Source organism: Colletotrichum fructicola, assembly GCF_000319635.2.
Source record: "Colletotrichum fructicola Nara gc5 chromosome Unknown KSG_Nara_v1_contig04, whole genome shotgun sequence".
In the NCBI taxonomy this organism is placed as follows: domain Eukaryota; kingdom Fungi; phylum Ascomycota; class Sordariomycetes; order Glomerellales; family Glomerellaceae; genus Colletotrichum; species Colletotrichum fructicola.
Window position 1 is genome coordinate 1,868,694 of NW_027094054.1, and position 25,218 is coordinate 1,893,911.

The 25,218-nt window shown below is 56.7% G+C and overlaps 5 protein-coding genes across 5 annotated transcripts; 1 reads left to right on the top strand and 4 right to left on the bottom strand.

The window, feature by feature from the left end:
- Positions 1-1,516: 1,516 nt before the first annotated feature.
- On the bottom strand, positions 1,517-2,281 carry CGGC5_v007352 (uncharacterized protein; the record flags this gene model as incomplete). Its single annotated transcript, XM_032035919.1, has 1 exon — positions 1,517-2,281. One exon carries the CDS (start codon positions 2,279-2,281, stop codon positions 1,517-1,519), a length of 765 nt encoding a protein of 254 aa, XP_031885166.1.
- A 10,425-nt stretch (positions 2,282-12,706) lies between these two features.
- Positions 12,707-14,326, bottom strand: DBP8 (ATP-dependent RNA helicase DBP8; the record flags this gene model as incomplete). The annotated part of the gene is made up of 1 exon (XM_032035920.2): positions 12,707-14,326. The coding sequence occupies one exon, from the start codon at positions 14,324-14,326 to the stop codon at positions 12,707-12,709; it is 1,620 nt and encodes a 539-aa protein (XP_031885167.1).
- A 4,681-nt stretch (positions 14,327-19,007) lies between these two features.
- MKK1 (MAP kinase kinase MKK1/SSP32) lies at positions 19,008-20,697 on the top strand (the record flags this gene model as incomplete). Its single annotated transcript, XM_032035923.1, has 4 exons — positions 19,008-19,025; positions 19,090-19,809; positions 19,856-20,517; positions 20,565-20,697. The coding sequence occupies 4 exons, from the start codon at positions 19,008-19,010 to the stop codon at positions 20,695-20,697; spliced, it is 1,533 nt and encodes a 510-aa protein (XP_031885187.1).
- A 668-nt stretch (positions 20,698-21,365) lies between these two features.
- Positions 21,366-23,599, bottom strand: PUS7 (Multisubstrate pseudouridine synthase 7; the record flags this gene model as incomplete). Its single annotated transcript, XM_032035924.1, has 2 exons — positions 21,366-23,442; positions 23,490-23,599. The coding sequence occupies 2 exons, from the start codon at positions 23,597-23,599 to the stop codon at positions 21,366-21,368; spliced, it is 2,187 nt and encodes a 728-aa protein (XP_031885188.1).
- Positions 23,600-23,936: 337 nt separating this feature from the next.
- acmsd (2-amino-3-carboxymuconate-6-semialdehyde decarboxylase) lies at positions 23,937-25,073 on the bottom strand (the record flags this gene model as incomplete). Its single annotated transcript, XM_032035925.1, has 1 exon — positions 23,937-25,073. The coding sequence occupies one exon, from the start codon at positions 25,071-25,073 to the stop codon at positions 23,937-23,939; it is 1,137 nt and encodes a 378-aa protein (XP_031885185.1).
- Positions 25,074-25,218: the final 145 nt, after the last annotated feature.

The following is a 25,218-nucleotide window of genomic DNA, read 5'->3' on the forward strand; positions in this document are numbered from 1 at the left end:
GCAACACGGGCCCCGAGAGGAGGTCGAACGGGCTCCGTTGGGTGATCTCTCCCTCGAAAATTTCCCCTTCTTGGGCTCGCCGACTCCATTCGGGCGGGATTCGTCCGTCCTGAAGAGTGATGACTGATTGATTGAAGCCTGCCAGCCTGCCAGCTGCTGGGCTAGATTTCTGCCACACACCCCTCCCCCTCGGCCACTCGCATCTGCTCGCGAGGCCGCGCACTCCGCTAGATTCATCCCGCGGGTGCACACGCTGTAGGACTCGTGTCGTATCGTCGTAATCGCTCAGGACTCACGACTGCGCCGCCTTTTCTCGCTGCTTCTGCCGTCCGCCATCGTTCGCACTCGTTTCCGCTATTGCGTCGCCATCGAAGCAATCAGACCATGGTCGAAATTGCATTCATCGCCGTTTGCCTCAATCCCTAAGATCCGTCGGGGGAGCGGCGTAACTCTCGTCGTTTGGTCCTGCGCGGTACCATTGTAGTTGACGGCGACCTGTAAATGACAATTTCGATTGACTGCCCGAAGCGGCCGCAACGGGAATAATCACTGGCGTCGGGGTTTTCGCTTGCTCCAGGCAGCCCTTTGGTAATTCCGACTTTTGGAGGGAGTTAAAACACACCGCCAAAGTCCGAATGCCATCGCTCCTTTGTGATTCGTCCGCAATACGGCTTGCTGAGCTCGACAAGGGTGTGTCGATAGAAAGTCGGGGCGGTCGGTTCGTTGAACAGTTTGGTTGTCGAGTGCTGCAGAGGGCGGACAGCGGGAAGAGCTGAATGAGGTAAGCAGCAGGGAGGACGGAAGTTGAGCGACGCCGATCTGCCGAGATCGCTGTGGCTGTTGGTTTGTCTCTGCTGCTTAGGTAAAGCGTCCCGTCGCCTGCGCCTTCTCTCTCGCTGTCTGGCTCGCTGCGCTGCAGCGCATTGTCGTTCCTGCTGAATCATGTGGACTGCCTGAATGACTCGTCAGCCAGTTTCAACCCCCGAGATGAGGCGAATGAAGTGCAATGATGCAATCGTGATCTCTTCACGTGTGCAAAGCAAAGGCGAGGGGAAAGGGGGTTCAGATTGAAATCTGTTTCAATTGGATATTTTGCTCGCTGATGGGCACTGTTGCAACCCCAGCGGCTCTGTTCTATCTGTCTGTAACACAATGCTGAACCACTCGACCACGATGCTCCCGCGATCCGAGATCGGGGGAGTCGGGAGCGGCAGCCGAAGAGAAGTAATTCCAATAGCCATCCATTATCCATCAAGGTCGTATGTGGTCCACCCGACCAACCCATTCGTGCCTTGCTTCCCGGTTCCGACATAGGAAAATATTGTAGTAAATCCGTAGAGATGAGAGGAAATTCCTGAGTGGACATTGCTGTCTTTTTGTAAACCCGCCCGTTCAAAATCATGAACCATGCCGGTCTTGGTATCGATATGTAAAAACGCCATGCTATGCAAACGCTCGCTGTAAAACCAAAGAAGAGATCAAATCACAGTCGAAGTAGTGAAAACGTCCCAAGTGTCTAGTACACTGAGATGGCAGACACAAGCCTCGCTGGGTTCCTGGGCGGCAGGTAGTAGCCTTCAGAGTAGAAGGCGCCGTCTTGTTGTTGTGAGATCTCTTCCTTGGCTTCCTTCTCGGAGAAGGTGAGCACTGCGTTTGGCGGTGATGGGGGCATCGACTCGTCGTCTGAGATGTCGGAGTCGTGCTCGAGCTCTGGTGGTGATGAGCTGCTGGAGTGGGAAGGTGTGCGGACAAGCTCGAGCTGTGCGTAGTCCTCCTCGAGGTCGTCCTCCTCCATGTCGTAGTCCTCGGAGACGGAGACGGTTGTTGTTCTCGGGGAAGCGGGGCCGGAGGGCATGCGGCGGAGGGAGACGGTGTCGGCCATCTCGATGTCGTCCTCCTCGTCGTAGTCGTCGTCGGAAGAGTCTGAGGAGTCATCCGAGTCGGAGGCGTCCCAGTCATTCTCAGGATCCTCGACGATGGTGTCGGCCCATTGCACGTGGCGCTCCTCGCTCTTGGTGGCTCCGCGGACGGATTGGTTGAACCAGCTCTCCTGTTCACGCTCGGCATCGGCAAGCTCAAGCATCAGGGAGTCGAGAAGGTTGGCGTGGCCGACGAGGAGGCGGAGGTCGTGGTCGGCGCGGGCAGCCTCAGATGAGAGCTTGGCCCGGGCCTTGTGGGCAAGGTAGTAGGTCTGAGTGATGCTCATCTTCTTCTTGAGGGCGGTGATGTGCAGAGGTGAGGAGGAAGAGTGAGTATGGGGACGGGTGGTTGTTGTGGACATTTTGTGTGACTTTGCACCGACGGTGACTGATGTCGCGATTTTGGCTGGTATGACTCAAAGCGAGATCGGGGGTTGTTGTGGTGCAGGGGTGCCTAGGCTAGTGTTGCCGGTGTGTGAAGCTTTGATAATCTTCTCCAAGGGGCTTTTCTCGGGTTGGACTCGGGAGTGGTTGATGATGTAAGGCGAAGAGAAAGCTTGAGATATCCAAAGATGGGGATGAGATGTGTTTATATGTTTGAAGCTTGTTGGGTTAGATGCTTTCTTGTTTTGGAAATCTGAGGCTGTTGATTGTGAAGCTGAAGCTGGTGGACTGGAAAGATGGGAATCTAGATCGTGGTGGGAAACAGATTTCTTTTAACTCCCTCGACCGCTTCGCTGGACTGTCGGGCTCGGAGAGAAGAAAAGTGTGTGAGGAAGCGGTGACAAGGGGAGGGGTGTGGTGTCGAGAGTGTGTGGCAGGTGCAGGTGCAGGGGGGGAGATGACCACGGGGGTGTGAGGACGGGTGGACGGGTGGAGAGGCTTAGGCTGAGGACTCACACACTTGCAGCGGAAAGGTGTGGGCTTGTGGACTTTGGAGTTTGGGCGGCTTTTGTCATCAGAAGCCCGAGGCGCTTCCCGAGCCTCCGCAGCACCCACAGGCTGCCATTACAGAGCACACCTCAGGTCGACTTTTCCGCTCTTTCGCCTACTGCCGCAGTACCTGCTGTAGGTACCTATCTCACCGTGGGTATGTCTGCCGTCGTGGTTCGGACTTTCCAGCTTACCAGCGCTGTCCGGCGCCAGGTACGTGGCTGCCCCGTCAAGCCCGTCTCAGTTTCTTCTCTGACGCACTCGGCCAAAGGATACGTACCTTTTTCGAATACCATCCCCATTACTGTACACCTCGTTTTGTCAGCCAGTGCTTGTAATCAATCAGTTCCATCAACGTCGACCGTCCAAACTCTCCGGCCGCTATCCCTCTTCCCGCCATCACGGGCTCGACCCGAGGCCTTGGACATAGGGGATAGGCATAACTCCGCACCGACCACCGATTCCACCGTGATTCCATTGGCATCCAGGTACTGACTGTTCTGCTCAGTGATTACCCATGCCGACCGCCGCGGCCCGGCCTCTACAGCACAATCCCCGTTACCCATCCAGCGCGTCATCTCGAGTCTCGAATGCACAATTTCATCTGACAAACCTCTGCACACAATTCAATCACTGGTGAAAATAAGGGCGTGCCTTACGTACGACGACCCCTACGCCTCGGCCGTTACGCGGTTATGCGCATTCGCACATCTTACCTCGGCGCACCCGTCACAATCGCCGTGGCTCATCTCCCTTCGAAACTGTAACTCTCGACACATCTGCCATCTGCGACAGGCTGAGGCGGACAAGCGAAAGAAGGACGGCCTCAATATTGGCCCGGGGTGGTGCTTGGGCGTGATCGCCCGGCCAAGGCCTGCAATTGGCACAATTACCAATTCCTAATCCCTAGTCCTTTACCCCAGGGCAGGTACCGCACTCGAAGCCTAATTGTGTCCAAAGGACTAAAAGAGCAGACCGAGTGCGGTTGCTACCTCAACCTGGGCACCTATCCGTACCCCCGTCGGTCGCTGGGCCTCATGCACGGCGCCGAGGGCCGCGAAGGGCACCGCGATCATCAATCATTGCACCAATATGGATAATACTCTGGCAGGCAGCGCTGGGCGGAACAGCACAGCACAGCACAGCATCAGCATCAGCACCAGCACAGCCCGCCCGTCGGCTCCGTTCACCTGGCTGCGAGTGCGAGCCTGAGACTGGGGGCCATCTAACCAGCTGACTGGCTTTGTCGGACACGCACCAATCACAGCACCTTGCGAGGAACACGAAGCAGATCTGTACGGATTTACGAGTGGCCCCGAGCAGTAATTACAGGAGAGAAGCGCAGGGGTGCCGAGTGTACGTACAGATACAGCACGCCGAAAGAGAGATAGGGCTGAGGGCAACGTAGCAGCAGCCAATAGGCGAGGTACATTTGCTCTCCGCGTTGGGCATAACGCCGCCTACGGGATTCACAGGCTACTGCGTAACGCACACGCCGTACTCGCTCTCGCGGTGTCCCTTCTTTTACGGTGATGCCTAGAACACCAGCCACAGTCGTGATGAGTCGGCCTGCTTGGTACCCCACGCCGGCCTTTCGCGACTGGTCAATTGCCCGGGGCGACGGAGCATCCACGGGGGCTGCTGCATCAGCGGCGCCGTTGGGGAGCCTCGCGTCTGCCTACGCTTTGAGGCGTCTCCCCGTACCTGTCTCTGTTCGCCCTTCCTTGCGAATGAAGCAGAAGAAACCCGCAATTGCTTCTTTGAGCATTGATCCAATGTTTCGCACGGGCTGCCGTCAGATTGAGCATCGACAACAGTCATACTGCCGTACCAGTTCGCCGACTTGTCCCGTCTCCCTGGATACCGACGAAAAGCAAGAGGACCCCGGCTCCGCACGGGAGCTGTCAAGTGATGACAAAAAAGCCAGATGGGGGGCCGTCTCCGACTTTGCCCATGCCGAAAGAAAGCCTCTCTCACAAGTTTACTCTCCGAGATTGCTCTGGGCGTGGGGTTGTCGGAGACCAGCGGCACCGCACTCGGGGGCACGGAGCAAAGGGAGGAAACTCAAAAAAACACTCATCCTGAAGCAGGATTGCTCATCGCTCATCAGTCATCTGCCAGACTTTTGGCAGAGGTCAAGCCACATCCAAATTCCGTTTCCCCTCCAAGCCCAATCTGGCGCGCTGTCGCATGCGACCTGCAGCAAGACCAGCCAGTCGCGAGGACGACGGCTTTTGAGTCAACGGGACTGATGCTCTTCTGCTGCGCATTCGCGTGGACGGCCACGTACGAATCCACGGCATCAGAACAGGTGGCTTGCATGGTGGCCGCGACACAGCGTGCCAATACTTCGTAAACCCCTTTCGCGTTCACCGCGAGTTCGGTTCAGCCAATTGAACCAGCTGCTGTGTCCCCCTTCCAGAAGGAAAAAATACCGTGCAGGCTTGCAGCCGTCTCTCGTGAGAGGGGAGGACAGGACCCAAGCCACGATGGCAGCAGTGGGAAGCGGTCGCTACTTGGAGCGGCAGGGCGGACGGCCGGGCTGGTGGATTGGACCGCCGGTTCACGCGTGACCGCCTTCGATTTGGCTCCCCAAGTTGCGGAAATTGGGGGCTGCCCAGACTCGGGGCCCCTGACTCTGCCGCCGCCGCCGCCAACAACGTATCCCGCACTCCACGATGGCTACGGATCGCGGGTTTACGGTTTACGGCGCAACACGGAGCAACGCCAGTGCTGGTTCCTGGAAACCCTCGCGGGATGACAACACAGGACCCGTGCTAAGTCGTTGGACCCTTTCCCGCGCCCGTCTTTGGCTCGTGTACAGGGCTCACGAGTTGGCCCCATGCCGTCCGAAAGTTCCTGTCGATGATGACCCGGGTTTGGGGGAGGAGTTCGGCATCTTTCTCTTGCGGCCTGCGAGTCACCCAGAAAGCACCCCTCGCAAGCTCGCACACACCCCTCGTCCCCACCCTGCCGAGCTTCCCGCACGGTTCACTCTTGACACCGCGGTCCCGACGGACGGTCGGCGGGTCGGAGAGAGGACACTTCTTTCACGAGCGCAAGAGATCAGCGCAAAAATTACTCATCACTGCAAAAGTTCAGACATCGTCGCGCTCGCGTCATAGCAGACTGTTGCCGAAAGGCTAAAAGCTTCTCTTCTTTGCTGGGAGTGGGGACTGCGCTGCTGAATTCCCAATCCCGCGGTCCTGACAGCTGCCCTATGCTTTTCTCCCCGCCAGCGCTTGCCTGTGCGACCATCACCACCTTATTTCCGTGCTCCCTCGGGACTGATGACGCGAGAAGCCAATTGAGGGTTCAGACGGCGTCTCATGGACTCTTGTTGGTCTGACGTGCTCAGGTGAGAGGGTGCCTCACGGTCAGCCTATGGACATGGCCGAGGGCGATGGAATGCGAGGACAGAAAGACCCTGCAGCCCTGCGAGCGGGCCTCGGTGGACACACCAATTGCTGTTGACTGATGAGAAATGAGAGACGCCGACGGAGCTTACAGATCCCCCAAGCCAAGTGCGCAAATGGGGACCGCGATAATGACCAATGCAGAGTCATTGGTAAGCTTCTTACATGGCAGAGCCAGGGGTCAGCACAGCACACCTACTACTCGTCGACATACTAAGGGCACAATGGAACGTAGCAACTCGCCGACGACGATGATGCAGTTACACAGATAGGGCTGTTCCCGCGACTCGCAAGCCAACGATCAATTTTGCTGTGCAAATCCCTCCCTCCGCTCTTTGGGGTAGGTAGGTATGCTGACTGCATCGCGCCCTTACGATGATTCGCTCCTCGCATCAGCGCCCTATCAGAAGACTGAGGCGGTGCAACCCCAGCTGCGTGTTATCCTCACCGCTCGTGGCTTGCGCTGCGAAGGCTTGGTATGTGTACCACCGAAAAGAAATGCAGCCACGGCGCTCATTGGCTATTTGCGCCAGCTTCCCCGATGACTGTATATGAAATGGCATGCATTGCTTCTCTGCTGCATTGGGTGCTGGCGGCACAGCTCGTATGCGCAACGGGAAATGTGAACGAACGGGGCGGCGTGTGGAATTTGAGGCGCCGGAATGTCGCCGGATTTTGCATCGGTCTCGTCCGAACACGCCCTGAAATCTCTCCTCCCCCACACAAGCCACAATGCAGCGGGAATCGCTTTAGATTGGCATCGTTCGAGAGGGCGTGATGGAGGCGTCCCGTATATGTTCGGTGTCTGCGGTCCTGTAAAGGACCTCCTGGCCGGTCTCCGCTGGTCGTCATCAGCGGCGCCGAATATGTATGCGAGACGCCGCGTATCTGGATCACTCGCAGGAAGAGAATGCAACGTCGCTCCCGTCAGAGAGGTGTAAAGTGAGAGAGGTGCGCTGGCAAGTTTCTCATGGGCATGCCAATTTTGCGTGTTTGATTTGAGGATTGTCGCAAGATGGCTTCAAAACAGCGAGACCCCTGCCCTTCTCCCGCCCTTCTAGCGTCCTTCCATTTGAGCTGATCTCCGCTTTTCTGGACCGTGCACAGCTTCTAGCGTGGAAAATGTGGCCTTCTAGCGTGCTTCTAGCGTATTTCAGGGGCTTGCGCGATTCCTGTCTGGCGTTCCTGGAAGTGGATGCGCGGAATTGTGTGGCTTCTGTGTGTGTGTCGCGTGGTGCAAGGTCCGCGGTCAATGGATGTGTTGGGTGTCCGGTCATCCACCATCCTTGCGAAGAGAAATTCTCTACTATTCCGCGTATCGGAGGGGTTGCGAGAACGAACTCTTCAGGTTCTCGAACGGTGGAGTATTCGAACCGCGAGTCCGCGAACACTTGGGTCCCGGGCGCTGGATTGGGCAACTAAAAAACCCAACCAACACCATGTGGAGATTTTCTTTTCCTCTCTGGAAAACTTTTTTTGCAGGCATTTCCCTTTTTTGACCTCAGCAGACTCACACACAGTCACACTCACAGAGGCCCGGTTCGCGTCGGTAAGGCGCCGTGGGGATCCATCGCGGTGGATATCGTGATGAAAATTTTATGCTAGTTTTTCTCATTCTTGCTGGTTTCCTCCGTATCCTTCTGGTCGGTTCGCGATTTTCACTGGGCTTTTGTGGGCTTGGGTCTAGATTTTTTTCCCTCCCTCTTCGCTACGCTGCGCTAGGTACACCCACGTGGAGGCTGAAGGGCCCCACGAAAGGGTGTGTCGATATCTGCGGGACTGTGAAAGAACATGGGACTCGTGCCTGAAAAGAAGGCATTGATGACAAACGCGAGCATGGTATGGCGTTCTCTCGGCGCCGTGGCGGTCGAGCGTCGGGGAGCGGCCCCGGAGCTGGGCTCCGAAACCCGGATAAGAGCCCGGTCTGGCTGGTCTGTCTCTTTCTTTGGTTTGGCAATGCCCGGAAATGCGGGAGCCTTCAGCGACGCGGGCCCCCTCGGGTGATGTGTGCGCTTGGCTGGACGATCAAGCACTCCCGTCACGTCAGGTCCGATCAGATAGTGAGAGGTATCCTGGTTTTGACTCGTCTGAAGGGCGTTTCAACTCCTGACAGAGGTCTGGACCGAGCCACGAACCACGCCTTGCCTGCTCCACACGAGCTATGTGCCGAAGCTGTCTAGCTGAAGCTATCCAAAAACAGATTGCTTCGACCGCCGCATCACGTCTCGCTTTTCTTTATTTTTGTGCCTGTCCCGCTACGTGTACCGCAAGAGAGCTCTCCCCTTTCCCCGGGGACCAGGCTGGCTGGGGAGGGAGGGAGATCTGACTTGTCTGACCTCAGCTCTTTTGCGATGTCCGTGAAAGCGGATTGGTCGGGGAACACGCCTCCCGCCCCCCGGTGCCGGAAACCTGGGATCAGGTCCCAGGGCCTTGTCCGGTGGCGTTTCCGCGGTGAGACAATTGATGCGGCCCCCCGGCTCGGGTCTTGCGCTTGGACTTCTCTGTGCTACAATATTGATGAGCTGAGGGTTGAATAGGGGAAAAGTAAACAAAAGGGAGGGGATGTTGTCCTGGAGTTCTTTTTCGCAGGTTGCATGTAGATAACATTCTATCGCAAGTGTTGCTATGTCTGAGATCTGTGATTGTAGATCGTTGGGGGTAGGTGATTGAGGCTGACCCGGGTGCCTGGTCTCACTGCGGCAGAGTGCGTGTTTCTTCATCGCGGCTGGAAGCTAGCCCCGTGTCTTGGTACCAAATCTCCGGGACCACAAATGACGATCGTTCGGTAAAGGTGAATCAATTTGTTGGCGTGCTACCGAAAATATCCATCTGCATGTGTGTTAGTCTGGGGGGGGTGTGTCTGAGGCATACTGGTTTGGAATGCAGATGCGACATGCCAGTGTCGACTCAAAGTCCCTGAGCCGAAAAGATGCAATAATACGAATGTAACGTGTCGATGTCTCCCAGTTTGGGAGTAGGGCGGACGTGAACCCGAGTGTTTAGCAAAGGCATGACATCGGCAGAGCGCTTAATGAGCAAGTGGTATGTTAGCCATGTTATTCTTGGAACAAAGAACGGCGGCAATGTGGGATACGAGGGGCGTCTATCGCGCCAGTGATGTCTTTTGAAAACTACTGCTGAACGAATCCGAGTAGCGGACGCCTCTCAACGCTGCTGGTGTATCTCCGTTTCTTCCACTTGTAGATCATGCCGTCATGGTAGAGATTAGGTTTCTTTGAGCAAATCATCAAGCTGCGCAGCTGCTTCTGTTAGCCTGCTCCCGAAGCACTTAGTCCCAGCATAGGTTGATGTCAGAGAACTACAGAATAGTGCGACAAGGTCTTTGACTTTTTTAGTCCTGTTCTAACTGAAGTACGGCATGATGTAGTCGCAAAAGGTGTGAGGCTGTAATTTAGGAGGCAAGAGTCACAACGGCAGGAAGAAGAACACGCGATCTCAGGGACGTTTGGCACAGCACTAGCATTCCCGTGCGCTCATCATGCTTTTGACTCCTGTGACGTGGAAAAGAACGCAAGGGTTGCCATCGTCAGGGTCAGTGCTGCATGGCAGTCTCGCATATCCGGACAATACCTGACCAAGGAATAACGTTCACGATGTTTGTGTCTCCGTAGTCTCCGTCTATTGGTACTAATGGTCTGGCTTACACGGGTGTACTTCCTGGATGGTTTTATACTCTACGGGTGGAGCTTAGCTTAGAGATGCCGCACTATATAGCACTTTTCATCTGGAAGTCAAAAAAGGATAAACATATTAAATAAAAATAATAAGCAAAGAACTTCCAACTAGACACTGCGTTAATTGCTGCTAAAACTTTCTATCATGCCGTTCTACTCCCGAGAGAATGCACATCCTATGATCGCGTGATGCCATTCGTCTACATTCACACGTTGACATAAGCTGGCGGAGGCTTATTATGTTCAACGTGTTAGTCGAAAAACTTTTCATCGTCCGGGACAGCATTTGTATGCAGCGGAAAGGCGTCTGCAAATATAAACTCAGCTGCCTCCAGAGCTACCTCCCGAGCTGCCTTCCTAGCTGCTTTCATAAATGCCTCCCTAAGCTGTCTCCTCATTTGCCTCCAGGCGACCATGCAAGCGACCATAGCAATCCACATCAGAGCGGTCATGCATTCATGTAATATGATGGTCGTCGCAAGGACGTCGCCCAAACGAGAACTACCTGCATCAACCAGTCTGACGAAGTAGGTGGCTGGTGCCACGGGCCAAACCACCAAGATAAGGGCTTCCAACACAGAAGGGCCTCTTCTATCCGGTTGAAAATTTGTATCAGTTTTTAAAATGGCAGTAGCAATGATGCTTGTCAAGAGACTGAGAAGGGCGAAGGGGATCGAGACGAGGCCGTTGGTTGGTGCAAGGAGGGTCTGGCTGTCAAAGACGCTGTTGACAACGACAGGGAGGATGATGGCTGCAGAGATAAGATACATTATCTTTGGCCTGAGGTGGAATAGCCTCCCGGATGGTCGAGCCTTGATATACGGGCGTTTGACCGCGCAGGATGGGCGTGCCGGCGGACCTCGATGGTCGCTGGGCCTTGCCAAATTGGTATGCTTGCTGCTGATCTTGATTTGGGTCATTGTGAATATCTTGCTGTTGTGTAAGAGCTGTGATGTAGGAAAGAAAATGCAATGTGTGATTTGGTTTCCGTTGACGACGTCGAATGATGTGTAGGTTGTTGAAATAAGGAAGAGAAAATGCAGTCAGTAAGCTGGCTTTCTGGTTCATTTATATACAATCCAACTGCGACCTTTTTGCGCTGGTGGCGATGTCGAAGCAATCTCCGTGACCAGAGCTCAGCGACCTCATGGAAAATGTGAGCTTTATGTCTTCTATCTGTACACTTGATAAAGATCACAGCAGCGTTCCAGCACCTGGATAGTATGGTGTTTGAGTTGTCTCATGACTCATCGAAGCCGAGACAACTCAGGCAGGTCATCAGCCCTATCTTATTCGTTATCGTCTACTCGGAAGAAAGTGACAGATACCGTTAGAACATGAAAAAATTTGGTAGACGCTCTTACTCCCGTACGACAGTCGAGATTGCCCCCTTTAGCTACCTTTCTCGGGTGTCCTGATTTCCTTAATCAAAAAGGTATAATTGTTTGTTGCTGACGATTTAGATATTGGACTATCCGGCTCTTTTATAATAGATTATTCGCCCCTGTGAAAACTTGGTATTAGGGATCTGAAGTTGGTTGGGGGATAAGCTCGTATCCTCCTGATTTAGAACAAGGTCTGAATGGTAGTTGACAACTCTCTATTATCGGCTCATTCTCTCTGCGAGTTTCGGTTCATTGTCGGTGCAACTTTTAACAGCCCATCGCGGTGCCCATTGTCGGAGAGCGTGTGTCTTGGCTTCATTAGACGAGGCAGAGTGTGCAATTCAAAAATCCACCGCCTAGAGGGACAGATGGAGGAGAACGCCAACACACAAATGATACGCTCGTGAGACTTGGTGCCATGAGTTACAAAGCACGCTTCACGAGGGATCCTTGGGTCTATCGGGGCCTATCTTTACAACATATTGTCAGAAACAGAAATCATCTTGTTGTCATACATCGGCTGAATACAAGCAGGTATACGCCAGGGGGAGAGATGACCAACTGTTACGCGTTCACAAACCTCTTAACAGAGCCTAACGTCGACCTCAGATTCGTGGGCCATTGATATGGTGCCTCATAATATGCCTGGCCCGCGAAGTAATACCGACCAGCCTATTGTTTGTTGGATAAGAGGCTCTGGGGTGGTGGTGAAGAGGGGCTATAAATACTCCAGATGGCACACATAACCCTATTGCCTTAATCGCTATTATGATATCTAAACGAGACCTCACGATGGTTGGTATAATACTATTGATGTGTCCCCTTTCATGATCCTTTTCTTTTCAAACAGGAATGTACTGCGTGTACTCCTTTCTGAAAAGAATGGGTTTTGGCACATCATGATTAGAGTTCTGTCCAAATCAACACGTGAAGCAAACTGCGAAGCCAGATGACTTTCCTACAGTTCTCCTATAACGCAGGAATCATCCGACGGGGATGATAGACGACGATGGAGCTGGGTACTTGAGAAGGTATATTCGACCACGACACAGGGGTGAGCCTACATCTACTTCTCACACTCACAGCTGTGTAAGGATAACCATCGCGAAGACTATGACTACAACACGTTGCAATACCAAGCACGCGTCCCTGAGGCGAACAGGTCTCCTCGAAGGCGCAAGCATGATACCACATACTCATCTTACATTGTCTGCCCAGCGATACATTGACGATTGATGTTTCACGCACAAATCGACCTATTTATCTCAACCAAAGCATTAGTCTCAAAACCTCGGGTATTATTTTGTCTATTCCATGTATTCCCATTTTGCAAAACATTACACATTCCAAGGGCAAACCTACGCCCTGAGCTTCTGCTTCGCCCTCTTCCTCTTTCCTCCAACCTCCCTCCCCTCTTCCAGCTCCAACAACGCCTCTCGCTTCTTCTCGCTCACAACCTTGAGCGCGTCGCGCAGCACGCGGGTCTCCAGGTTGACGCCCTCCTCCTTCCACGCCTCCATCTGCCGCCCGACGCGGCCCTCGATCGCCAGCACCAGCTCGACGTCGCGCTGGCCGACAAAGGTGACGGCCTCGCCCTTGCGGCCCGCACGCGCCGTACGACCGACGCGGTGGATGTAGTCGTCCGGGTTGCGGGGGATGTCGTAGTTGATGACGAGGGCGACCTCGGGGATGTCGAGACCACGGGAGGCGACGTCGGTGGCGACGAGGATGCGCGCGGCGGCTGCGCGGAAGCGGCCGAGGTTGTCGACGCGCTGGCGCTGGGGCAGGCCGGAGTGCAGCGACGTCACGCGGTGCTCGAGCAGGCGGAGGAGGTGGTGGAGGTAGTCAGCCGTGGAGGTGCGGTTGCAGAAGATGATGATGGACTTGTCGGCGTTGCCGTCCGTGAGGAGGAAGGTGTGCAGGTAGTGCTCGCGGTGGGTGACGGGGACCTGCAGGTGCATCTGCGAGAGCGTCGCGGGGATGGCGAGGGACTGGGTGTCGACCTCGCAGACGAAGACGGGCTGCTTGCCGGGCTTGATGGGCATGTCCTTCAGGGCGCGGACTTCGGGGGTGATGGTGGCGGTGAAGAGGAGGGTCTGGCGCTGCGACGAGGGCGGCAAGACGGACAGGCACTCCTCGACGTCGGGGATCATGCTGCCGGGGCCGGTGGCGTCGAGGAGGCGGTCCGCTTCGTCGAGCACAACGTACTTGACGCGCCGTAGACCGCAGATGGTGTCCTCTCCCGATGTCCTGATGTGGTCGGCGAGACGGCCGGGGGTCGCGATGACGACGTGGGGTCGCTGCGCCAGAGCAATCGCCTGAGGGCGCATGTCTGAGCCACCCGTGATGAGGATGGCCTTCAAGCTCTGCGGCGCAGAGATGGCCTTGAACTGCTCAAAGATCTGCAGGGCAAGCTCGCGCGTCGGCGTCAAGACGACGGCGAAGATGGCTGTGGGATCCTCTGCCCATTTCTGGAGGATAGGCACCGCGAACGCGACCGTTTTACCGGAACCTGTCCTGCTGCCACCGATACAGTCCCTGCCCTTCAAGATCTCTGGTATACAGCCCTTCTGAATGCCCGTCGGCCGCTTGATGGCCATGTTGGCCAACGATTGGACCAGCCATGGGCGCACGTTGAGGGACGAGAATGATGTGTTGGGGTCTGTCGGCGCAGTGATTGCGTTTTGCGACGGCGCGGGAAGGACGGTCTTTGGTGCTTGTTCGGGGACTGCGGCGCGTTTGAATCGCGAAGGGGCCTGGATGGTAGAAACAACAGCCTTGAGCTCTTCCTCGTCATCATCGTCGTCTTCATCGATGATTTCGGCAGCTGGCGGCTCGGTCCTCCGTCTCTTGCGGGAGCCGGGGCTGTCGAGGTAGTCGGACTCGGATTCGGCGCCGGAGGAGTTGGCGGACGAGGAAGCCGGATCCTCGTCGTCGGCCGCGGGGCCCGGCCGTCGGGGAGCTGCGGAAGACGGCATTTGAGGTGATTGATCACAAATATGTCGGCTTCGACTGCAACCTGAGACGTTATGCAACTTGTTCGCGGTGGACGGTGGTGACGGGTGGACGGCGGCGCTGCACCAGCGTATGAGAATTTTCCTTCAGGGTCCCTCCAAAATTTTTGGACTGACGGAGCCAAAGCCAAAAAGCTTGGGCGGATTCAGAACGTTGCCAGCTGCCGGGATTGGGCGGGCAGGCGGGGTGATGCAGGGGCTTAGCGTGGAAGAACCCAATGGGAAGCCAGTAACTGCCCCGCATTGACCGGGTAGACGCGCGCTTGGGGAAACGAGCCACTGAAGCCGGATGAGAAGTGATCACCAGCCATTCACAGGGCGCCAAAAGCGTTGCAACGAAGCCTTCGACCACTCAGACGCCCACCTCAGAGGGTAGGTTTGCAGCGACGAGCGACTGTCATCTGTTGGTTGCAGATTTCATCTGGAGCTGCAATGCCTCTGGCCCCCCGGGTTGCAACCTGTGCGTTACGCGACGGCGCCGCATGGATCGACCTGACATGACGAGTCGAGGCAAGGCCTTTCCACAATGCGGTGCAGTCCTTTTGGCGTCATGTGTGAGCTAGCAGGCCACCTACAAATGTTGGACGGCCAGGCACAAATACTTTGCTGGCAACCCCAGGGCTGAGGCTGATGACAGCATAGCGTTGCTTCCCGTCCAGGGATGCCGCCAGCTCGACTTCATTTTCCGCCCTATGTGCTTGGCAGACTCCAGGTACCGGTTCCTGGACGCTGTGTGCTTATGCCCCCAGACCCCGTGCATAGCATGAGCCTCGGACATGGACGACTCGGCCGCCGCCGCGGCGCCCATGATCGCATTGGCGTCTTTGAAGCCAGGTGAGAGTGCGGCACGTACCCTACGCGGCAGTGCGTTAGGTGTGTGTGTGTGTGATGCTGGTGGAGAGGATTGACGAGGCATGTAAAGCAGAAAGGAATCGGGTGTCGATCACTGACGTCTCGGGGCGCACCTACTGCTGCCCCAAACCGTGTAAGCGCTTGTCCAATAGGGAATCTCGAGGAACATTGTCGTTTCTCGTATCAAGCGAGTGCACCTTGGTGTACCGTCTGACTGTCGGTGAGTTTGAGCTCTCATCTGGGTCCCGGTACAGCGGATTCGACAGATGGATGATGTGATGTGACGGCCACGGCAACGCCTTGCCATCACCCAAGACGGACTGCGAAGCCGTGTGGTAAGGCAGACAACTCAAAGAACGGAGATTCAGATTCAGGCATCGGCAAATCCCCGAACCAGGCAACCTGTGCAGCTTGATCGCCGAACAGCGGTGCACCACGTACGTGTCCTGGACAGGGCTTCATAAAATCGGGCCTTCGTCCGAAGGTCGTCGGGATCCAGCTGCGATGCGGTGAGGAAAATGAGTTGCGCGGCGTCCGAACACCGCAGACACGCCGCCGCCGCCGCCTACCGTGTTGGCCGCGTTGGGTAAGAAAAAAGGCAGAAAAAAAAAGAGAAGACGATAAAAATTTGTGGTGTTTCGGACCCCAAAGGATTCCTTGCCCCTCCCGTCCGTATCTGGCTCACCCTCCATCTCGGGGCCCCCTCCTATTCGTGCCGCAGGACCGGTGGAGAGGATGTTGGCGCGGTGGTGCTGCAGACGGTCTGCATCCTCCATCGGTCGCGTCTATGACTCTCTGCAATCAGCTTACTGGAACCTGCCCAGAAGGATGGATTGCTGTGCCGATGGTCTGTAGTGTTGGGTCGCAATGGCAGTCACAATTCCTGAATGATTTGGAATGGAAACACGGCAGCAGCCAGTGCAAGAACACGGAGGGTGGAAGGCTTGCCAACACAGGTGCCGAGGGGAGCTCCGAGTGGTGCCCCATCCTGTCCCCTTCTCCTTGCCGTCCCTCCCTTCATGTCCACGCCGTTTGTGTCTCTCTCAGTCCCCTCACCTCGTCTACCGCCGCCGGAGATGCCCCATTTTCCAGACAAAACGACGTTGTCAACTGGCTTATGCGAGTTTCATCGACACGCTCTGGACCACAATGGCAATTCTGTGGATGGAGATTGGCTGCCGAAAGCCTGCCGAAAGCCTGCATTAATTTGGACCCCAATCCCGTCTTGGTTTATCGGTAGCAAGCAGGCAGGCACTGTGCAGTAGTCAAAAGGTTTCCCGGTTGTTAATTAGTGTATGCGCGAGCGAGGCGACAGACTGCGTCGTGTGAGAGTGTGACGGGAGTGATTGTGATTGATGGCTGGCTGCCAACAATTTGTCTGGCTAATTATCGAGGGGCGGCGAGGAGGGGCCTGATAGCCAATCCAGCTGACAATGCTCAAGAGGGTAAAGCCATCGTCCGACGACGTCTGCTTTGATTGAACAGGCGGGATATCCATATTGTTCTGTCGATCGACACCCCATGGCCTCTGCTTCGACTAAAGAGTCTTGATGCATCGGGGGCGGCCCCCGCTTGGTGCAGCAGACACAGGCGAGAGCCAGGGCGGGATGCAGGACGCAAGACGCAAAGGAACAGCAGCTCAAGACTGCTTGACGACGGACGACAGTCGTCAGCGACATGGGAGGCAGGCTCGAGGGCACAAGCAGCGAGCTTTGGGTGCAGGGCAGGGCATCGAATGGCAGCCCAAGACACAGACGACACACCACCAACTGCAGGACAACCCCTGTCGTCTCTCTCACGCCCCCATGCTGGTTGATGCATCGCAAGTGCCCTCCCAAATCTCGTCGCCCGAGAGCTGCGTGTTACTGGCCAGACTCGGGGTCACTGTGCACCCAGAGCCAGCCTTGGATGAAATGGGCGACTCACCACACAGGCGATGAGTGAACATGACACTAAGCTTTGTTGGCGAGGTGGCTGCGTTGCGGTGGTTTCGATCAACAGGTACCTGACGCGTCTCGAGGCGAGAAGTTGAGGCAAGGAAAGTCAATGTACTGGATGACTGATGACTTGAGTCGGAACAGCGGCATTGCTTTTGTTGTCTCGTTTTCGTTTTTTCCGCCGCAGAGCTGCTGTTCTCTCCCGGCAGGACGTTATGCGTATAGACATATCCGTGGGTGGATTGTTTCCGGTAGACCTGCTCCTGTTGGCTCGTCAGGTCAGGCTGTCCTGTCCAGGTCTCATATGTCGTCCTCTTGGACCAGCACGGCGATTTCGGTCCATGCTTCAAGGTCGATGCCGTTCCTGAAAATACCAAGGTGGGAATGGCAAAACCTCAGACGACTCAACGCAAGGGACTCCGTAATGTGGCGCGCGTAATCGTCCCGTATGGCACACTTTGGAGAGAAAAAGAGACAAGAAAATTCAATGACCAAGCGCGGTCCTCTTCTGATTCCAAGCTTCATCCTTTTACTCGTCGCTCTGGTGCCGGTTGACTTTGGGTTCGTGCTCTGGAGGCGACGGCAGGTACAGCCCAAGTGACCTGAACCTGGCTAAGGTACCTTAAGGTATTGATGTAAGGCGCAATAAAGGCAATGGAAGAGCCCCTGGCAGGGTGATGGAAGGCCCCGACGGGATGCTCGAACTCTGTAATAGCAGCTAGAGCATGACGGACGTAGGTGCAGATGGGATGAATACCCAAGGATGATTAAGGTACACCTTTCTTGGGCAATTACGTGTGTTGTGTTGCGTTGCGCGCGGTGCAGCATTCAGCATTCACACAACCGCAGCAGGGCATTGTCATCTCAGGCAGGCTTCCTGGTGTCGTCGATTGGAACTTGGCCTTGGAATTAGCGCCCAAGCTCAAGTCCCTCGTCCCTCGTCCCTCGTCCCGCCCGCTCCCCGCCTTTTTTCACCCACTTGAATCCCACTCTCAGGCGCTCCCAAAGACTGCGACCTTGGACCTTGGTCTCGCCACAACTCGTCGGGTCCCTCTGGAGTCTGTCTGGTCTGGTCTGGTCCCCCCTCCCCTCCTCCCCGTCGGTCGGTCCCTGTCGTCCTGCTTCGGCCTGCTTGCTGCTGGTCCCTCACCAAGTCCCTCCAAGGAAAAGAAACCCCCTCTTCCAGACCCCGGTCCCAATACCAGACGTCGGGCCTGAAGACCATAGAAACCGCGTACGCATCCACGGCCGACTGCATTTCTTCCACCCTCTCACCACCTTCCAAGGCCAGCTCCAACACTGTCCGTTCCGATTTCCGACCTCGACCATTATTACGGTGGGCAGATACCGAGACCTACCTCCATTTCAGCCTTGATCCATCCCGAGGCGACACCTAGCGGGAAACGCACGCTGCTTATCGTATCGCCCTTTTGGTCGTCAAAGTCGTCGTCGTTTCTTCCTTGCATGTTTCCCGTCTTCCACTCGCTCCGACACCCATATTCACGAAACCGCCTAAACGGCCGACCTCGACGGGTACTAACGCATTTTGCCCTGAGCCAGAGGAACCACCCGTCCGCGAATCCCATTGTCTAGCCCCAACTGCTACGTCAGCTTTTCCTCCCACAATCCCTCGAGCACGCTACCTTAGCTCTCGTCTTTCCGCCCGTGCCCTGTGCCGCAGCGACCACACTTCGACCTACATCCAACTACGTCGTCGGGTTGCTTGGCTTCGGCCCTTTTGCGACTTTGTGGAATCCTCTTGTGTATAACCCTCCCCAGCTTCAACAACCATCTTCTGGCCGCCCCAACATTACATCGCCGTAATGGCCGACCAAAACTCTTCACAACCACAGACCATGGACCCTCCTCAGCAGGTAAGCTTCTCGCCAGCGTCCATCTCACCGGCCCTCGACACGCACGCTGACTGACACCACGCAGGCTCCAATCCCTTCTCCCCTCTCTACGCCCGGATCCGTCCCCATGATGAACTCTCCCGTTCCTCTTCTTCGTCCTGCCATCCCCGGATCGAGGCCCGGCGGCGGCGCCCGCACACCGAGACTCGGTCTTGCGATCCCACCTTCGCCAAATGCAAAGCCCGTCGGCGGCACTGCGCCCCAACCCGTAAACTCTCGACCTCCTCTACCGACCCTTCACCTTGCAACCCCCATGGGCAGCCAGACAACCCCCTATGAGCAGCCCCAAAGGCCAGTCGGGGTGGGCCAGTCAGCCAGCGGTGGCAGCGAGAGCAGCGCGGCCCACTCTAGGTCAGGAAGCTTCGGCCCTCTGGATGGCAGGGCCAGCAACCCCACCTCGGCCGGATCTCAGTACTCGGCATTGTCGTTTGCCTCACAGTATGGTTTCGGTGCGCCACCGAGGGGAACGCCCGACCCGTCGTCTGCTGTTGGCTCCATATACTCGGAAAGAAGCGACGGCGGCGTGGGCATGGAAAGAGATGGTAGCTTACAAGGTCTGGAGGGCTTTGACAAGCTCTCTCTGGAGCGCGGCAGGACGTTGGATGTTGAGGAACTCGACGCAGATGGGTGGAGGGTCGCAAGCTTGGAGAAGAGAATCGAAGAACTCGACTCTCTCGGCGAGGGTGCCGGTGGTGCCGTCACAAAAGCCAAGCTGAAAGGCGGCAAGACCATCTTCGCCCTGAAGGTGCGTAGATATGGACACCACACTTGAACTAGACTGACACTCGCAGATCATCACCACGAATCCCGATCCCGACGTTAAGAAGCAGATCGTGAGAGAGCTCGGTTTCAACAAGGAGTGCGCGTCGGAGCACATTTGCAGGTACTACGGCGCTTTCGAAGACAACACTACTGGCACCATCTCGATTGCCATGGAGTTCTGCGAGGGTGGCTCTCTCGACAGCATCTACAAGGAGGTCAAGAAGCTTGGAGGTCGCACAGGCGAGAAGGTGCTCGGCAAGATCTCCGAGGGTGTCCTCCGCGGTCTGACGTACCTGCACGGCATGCGCATCATTCACCGAGATATCAAGCCTTCCAACATCTTGCTATGCAGGAACGGAGACGTCAAGCTGTGCGATTTCGGTGTTTCAGGAGACTTTGGAACAAAGGGCGAGGCAAACACCTTCATCGGTACAAGTTACTACATGGCCCCGGAGCGAATCACTGGCCAATCATACACCATCACATCCGACGTCTGGTCGACCGGCGTCACCCTCTTGGAGGTGGCACAACATCGCTTCCCCTTCCCCGCCGACGGCACCGAGATGCAGCCTCGCGCCGGCCTTATCGATCTTCTTACGTACATTGTGCGGCAGCCCATCCCCAAGCTCAAGGACGAGCCGGATGCCAACATCTTTTGGAGTGACAACTTCAAGTACTTCATCGAGTGCTGGTGAGTATACCTCGAGAAACATTTGAGCTATGACTAACACCTTGAAGCCTAGAGAAGGAGTCTACCCGGAGAGCAAGCCCTTGGAGAATGCTTGAGCATCCCTGGATGGTCGAAATGCGGTCGAAGCGTGTCAACATGGCCAAATACCTCGCGCAGGTATGGGGCTGGGAGACCAAGTAGGCTTCGTTCAGAAGCGACCGAGTCCGCAATGCGTGTTTCGGTGCACTCACCATTGCCGAATTTGCATATGTGTCTGGATCTTTACACTCGACTGCGTTGCTCGTTGGTCTACAGAGGCACACGAAAGCAACGCGTATTGAGTTAAACTGCAACAATCAGAGGCGAGACGAGCCGTTAACGGCAGCCACAACAAAGAATTTAACATCACACCGAACCTAGAAATCCAGCGATCCACCAGCAAGAGAAGGGGCAGATTTTTCACCATTAGTAAACACGGCACGGCACAGGACTGCCGATGTCACCGCCTTTGAGGGAACAGGGCTATTTGGACACGAGTCGTGGTATCCGAGACGGTCGGGAGGAGCGGGGATATCTTCGCACCAGACTGTTGTGTATTGGGTGGTTGTCAGCATGGCATTGTTATCACGACACTGGAGCGATGGCATGTTAAGTATGGTACAATTGAGAAAAAGTACACAAATGAATTTTTCAACATTTTCCTTGGCCACGGAACGGGGGGAGTCTGGTCATTTTTACAAAGGCTAGGGCGTTGTACATATCTTATTTCACCCAACAAATCTCTTCAGGGGTATCTAGTCTACGGCACGGTTAGATGCAAAGTGGGATTGATGAAAGGCCTCTTGAAACGTTTCCTCCAGTGCTCTCTTTCATGACTTTGCAGGGGCTGTCATGACCTCGGACTCGTCGACGCCCATCAGCTCACGCAGGGCGACTGTCGCGTAGGCGCTCTTGGGGAGCTGGAACGTCACCACAACGGCCGTCTTTTGGACCGCCGCCGGTTCCGGCTCGGCTGCCGCAGCATCCGTCTCCTGGGCCTGCGCCGGCTTGTCTTCAGCCTCGGGCTTCTCCTCGGGCTGAGCAGCCGCAGCATCCTCCATCGTCTCGTCGGGCTTCACCTCGGTGTCTTCGTCGGTCTTGGCCTTCTTGTTCGCCTGCTCGTCGTCCCCATCGGTGCGGCCGCGCTTCTTGGACGAGGGCGGCTGCTTGGCGCGGATGCGGTCCATGTCCGTGGGATGCATCTGCTCGTTGTCATCCGTGTAGGCGCGCACCTCGAAGCGGGGCTCCGCGAGGAAGCGCGCGGTAAGCTTGCGGTAGGCGCCCGGCAGGCTGAACTCGCGGTGGCGGCGGATCATCTTCTCCGGGTCGAGGTCGCCGTTCTCCTTCATGAAGGTCTTGTAGAAGTCGCCCAGCGCGTTGGTCGGGTAGAGCACGGCGTGGCCCGGGGACGGGAGGATCACGTCGTGGATGGTGTAGCGGCCCGAGGCGGCCTCCTCGGCGGTCAGCGCACGGGCGTCGGCGGTGTCGTCGTCAGCCTCTTCCTCGGCGGTCGCGTCGGCCTGGGGCTTCGCGTCGGCGAAAACGAGGTCGCCCTCGACGACCTTGTCGCCGTACAGGCGCCAGCGGTGGCTGGCAGCGTGGTTCCAGACGTAGGACTGGTAGGCGTGGAGGTACATGCTGCGCAAGCCGCGGGTGATGCTCGTCAGAGCGCCGATGAAGTCCCGGCGGGAGGTGGCGCGGCCGAGGTGGCGGATGACGCTGGCCTCGGCGTTGAAGCGGCGCGGGAGGATCTTCATGGCGTCCTCCTCGGAGCCGCCCTGGCGGAAGAGCATGCAGGCGTGGTGGCGGTTGAAGTCGTCGCGCTGGTGGCCCTCGGCGGGGACCTCGCCGCCGGCGGCGCGCTTGGCGATGTCCTCGTCGTAGGAGATGATGGCGTTGATGGCGGACTCGAAGTCTTCCTGGAGGATCATGCGGCCGACCTCGTGCGTGCCGACGGCGTGCGTGCCGAAGCGCTGGTGGCCAAAGTAGTTGATCCAGCCGCGGGAGTGCATGCTCTCCATGGCGGCCTTGACCGAGGCCTCGATCTTGGACTGGCGCTCGTCGTGGGGGAGGTCGGGGGACCCGGCGACGGCGCAGTCCTTGAGGGCGATGACGAACTCGTTGCCGGTGTGCGCGCCGAGGTGGATGGGCGTGGTGGCGTAGACGTAGTCGCCGGTGGTGACGCCCTTGAGGCGCGAGTTTGCGCGCATGAGGTTGTCGGCGCGGACGTGGCGGACGGAGCACCGCTGTGTCGTCGCGGCGCGGCGGTCCTTGGTGCCGGCGGTGCCGATGGACTGCGGCTTGACGCGCAGGGCGCGCGCGATCTGGTTCGTCGCCTCCATGGTGTCGCGGTTCTCCTTGTAGAGCGTGAAGTGCAGGTACTCGCCCTCACCTGGGGCCTTGACCTTGGGCTCCTGTTTCTTCTTCTGCTGGGGGCCTCCGCGCACGCCCCTGCCTTTGCCCCTCGGCGGGGAGATCTTGGCGATGATGGCGCCGGTTGGGTCGGTTGTTGTGTCGATGACGGAGTTGAAGATGCGGCGGACGGCCTGGTGGAGCTGCGAGCGCTGGTCCTTGTCGTCCATTGCGGGTGAGGTGGCGGGCTCGACCTTTGCGTTCTTGTCGGCGGAGATGGTCTGGAACATTGCGACGAGCTGCTTGGCGAAGTCCTCATTTGTGAGGGAGGTGAGGGTGGCGATGTCCTCGGGAGAGATCTCGGGGATCGTTGGCGCTGGGGCTTCGCTGTTTTCGCCGTTCTCGGGCTGTGGTTCGGGCTTCACTTCCTCCTGCTTCTCCTCTGCGGCCGGCGGCGGAGGGGTGGGCTCCTTGGGGGGCTGCGGGAGCCGTGTTTCTGTGAGATGGAGGACGGAGCCATCTTTGTTGATCTCGTAGACTTGAAAGTCGGTGTATCTGGGCTTGGTTAGTGACGGGTGAGTTTAGAGGTTGGGATTGCGCACCTCTTGCGCATGTCGCCGGTCCAAGCAGTCATGCTCGGGGCGATGCGCTCTGTGATGCCGAGAGACGCATCGAGGCGTGTGCCGTTAGCACGGCGCGTTTCGGTCGCCATATTGATGTTATGATACCAAACAAGATTTGCGATGTAATTGCAAGCAATTTCACTTGTATCTCGATAAAAGTAAGTGAATTGGGCTTGTAAGAGTTGAGATGTCTGATGGAAAGCGTCGCGGGGCCAACAGGCATATTTTCAGGAATTGCCGGCAGAAACTGGCGAGTGTGAATGAAATGGCAGGCGGTGTGTGATGATTCCGCCGGTCTTGGTTAAAAGAAGAAAGCGGTGAAGCGAATCTCATTGAGCCACTTTTCATATGAGATCCCACGTCTCACTAAATCTCATCGCAATGTTTTAATTCAAGGTACTTTTCATTTTCGTTTAATGCCATTACTCAATCCGCCTTCAGATTCAAAATCTCAATCGCGTTTCCGCCCATGATAGCCCTCGCTTGCTCACTTCCTTCACCGACAGCAGCTGCCACAGCATCCGCGTTCATGCTCACGCTCTCCCACTCACCCTGCTCATCAGTCGTCAACGGAGGGAAGAAGGGGTGATCTGTACCAAACATGAGCCTGTCGGCTCCGCTCGCGTCGATGGCCGCCTTCAATCCAACTTCGGAGTAGATGACTGCATCGAGGTAGATCTGCTCCTTGAGCACGTCCCAGATCTTCCGACGGCCCTTGCCGACCTTGCCCTCACGCACCAGCTGTCCGTCGTGCAGGATGCAACTCTCAATTCTGCCGGCGAGGAAAGGCAGTGTGCCGCCGCTGTGAGCAAGAAGCATACGCAAGTCGCGCACCTCATCGAAGACGCCCGCGAGATACATGCGCGCCACGGCGATGGTGGTTTCCATGGGGAAGCCCAGCGCCAGGGGCAGGACATGGCCGTACTCGTTGCTCGCCCTCGGGCCCCAAACATCGTTGGGCAGGCCATAGTGCGGGTGCAAGAAAATGGTCAGACCGGCGGCGGCAATGGCCTTGAAGATGGGCAGCAGGTCTGGGTCATCGAGGCCCTTGCCCAGTCCAGACGTGCCTAGGATGATACCACGGCAGTACTTGACCCCCTTGACGTGGTTGATGGCTTCGAGGATCGTCTCGAGCGACGCGGTCAGGGGAAGGGCAGCGAAGAAGAACAGACGCCCGGGATGCGCAGCGCACATGCGGTCAAACTCCTCGTTGACATCCCGCGCCATGGGGCCGGACTCCGAGGCGTCGATAAAGTCCAGCCATGGGTTTGCCAGGGAAACGACCGAGATGTCGATCTTGTGTGTGTCCATGAAGTGCACCTTCTGCTCCAGCGAGGCATAGTGAGAGGTCAGTGGCCGGCCCGGGGGCTTTGCCGTGGCATCCTTGGTGGCTTCGTCGAGGGCCTGCTGCTCCGAGGCGAGGAGGATAAGGCGCGGATCGGGGTCCTGCGGAAACCGGCGGACAACAGGAATGGTGGTTCGAGACTCGAGAATCTTGATGTACGACGGGGGGTACATGTGCGTGTGGATGTCGACCACCCTCATCGGTGTTGAAGAGGCCATTCCGTCTTTTTTTTCGCCAGATGCTCAAAGATGTTTGAATTCCTTGTTGTTTGGTGAGGTGCGGGGTATGAAGGGAGCGCCTTGGATGTGTTCTGTGCTTGATGTGAGTCTTTGGCTGGAAGATTGAAGATGCGACGTTGGAGGT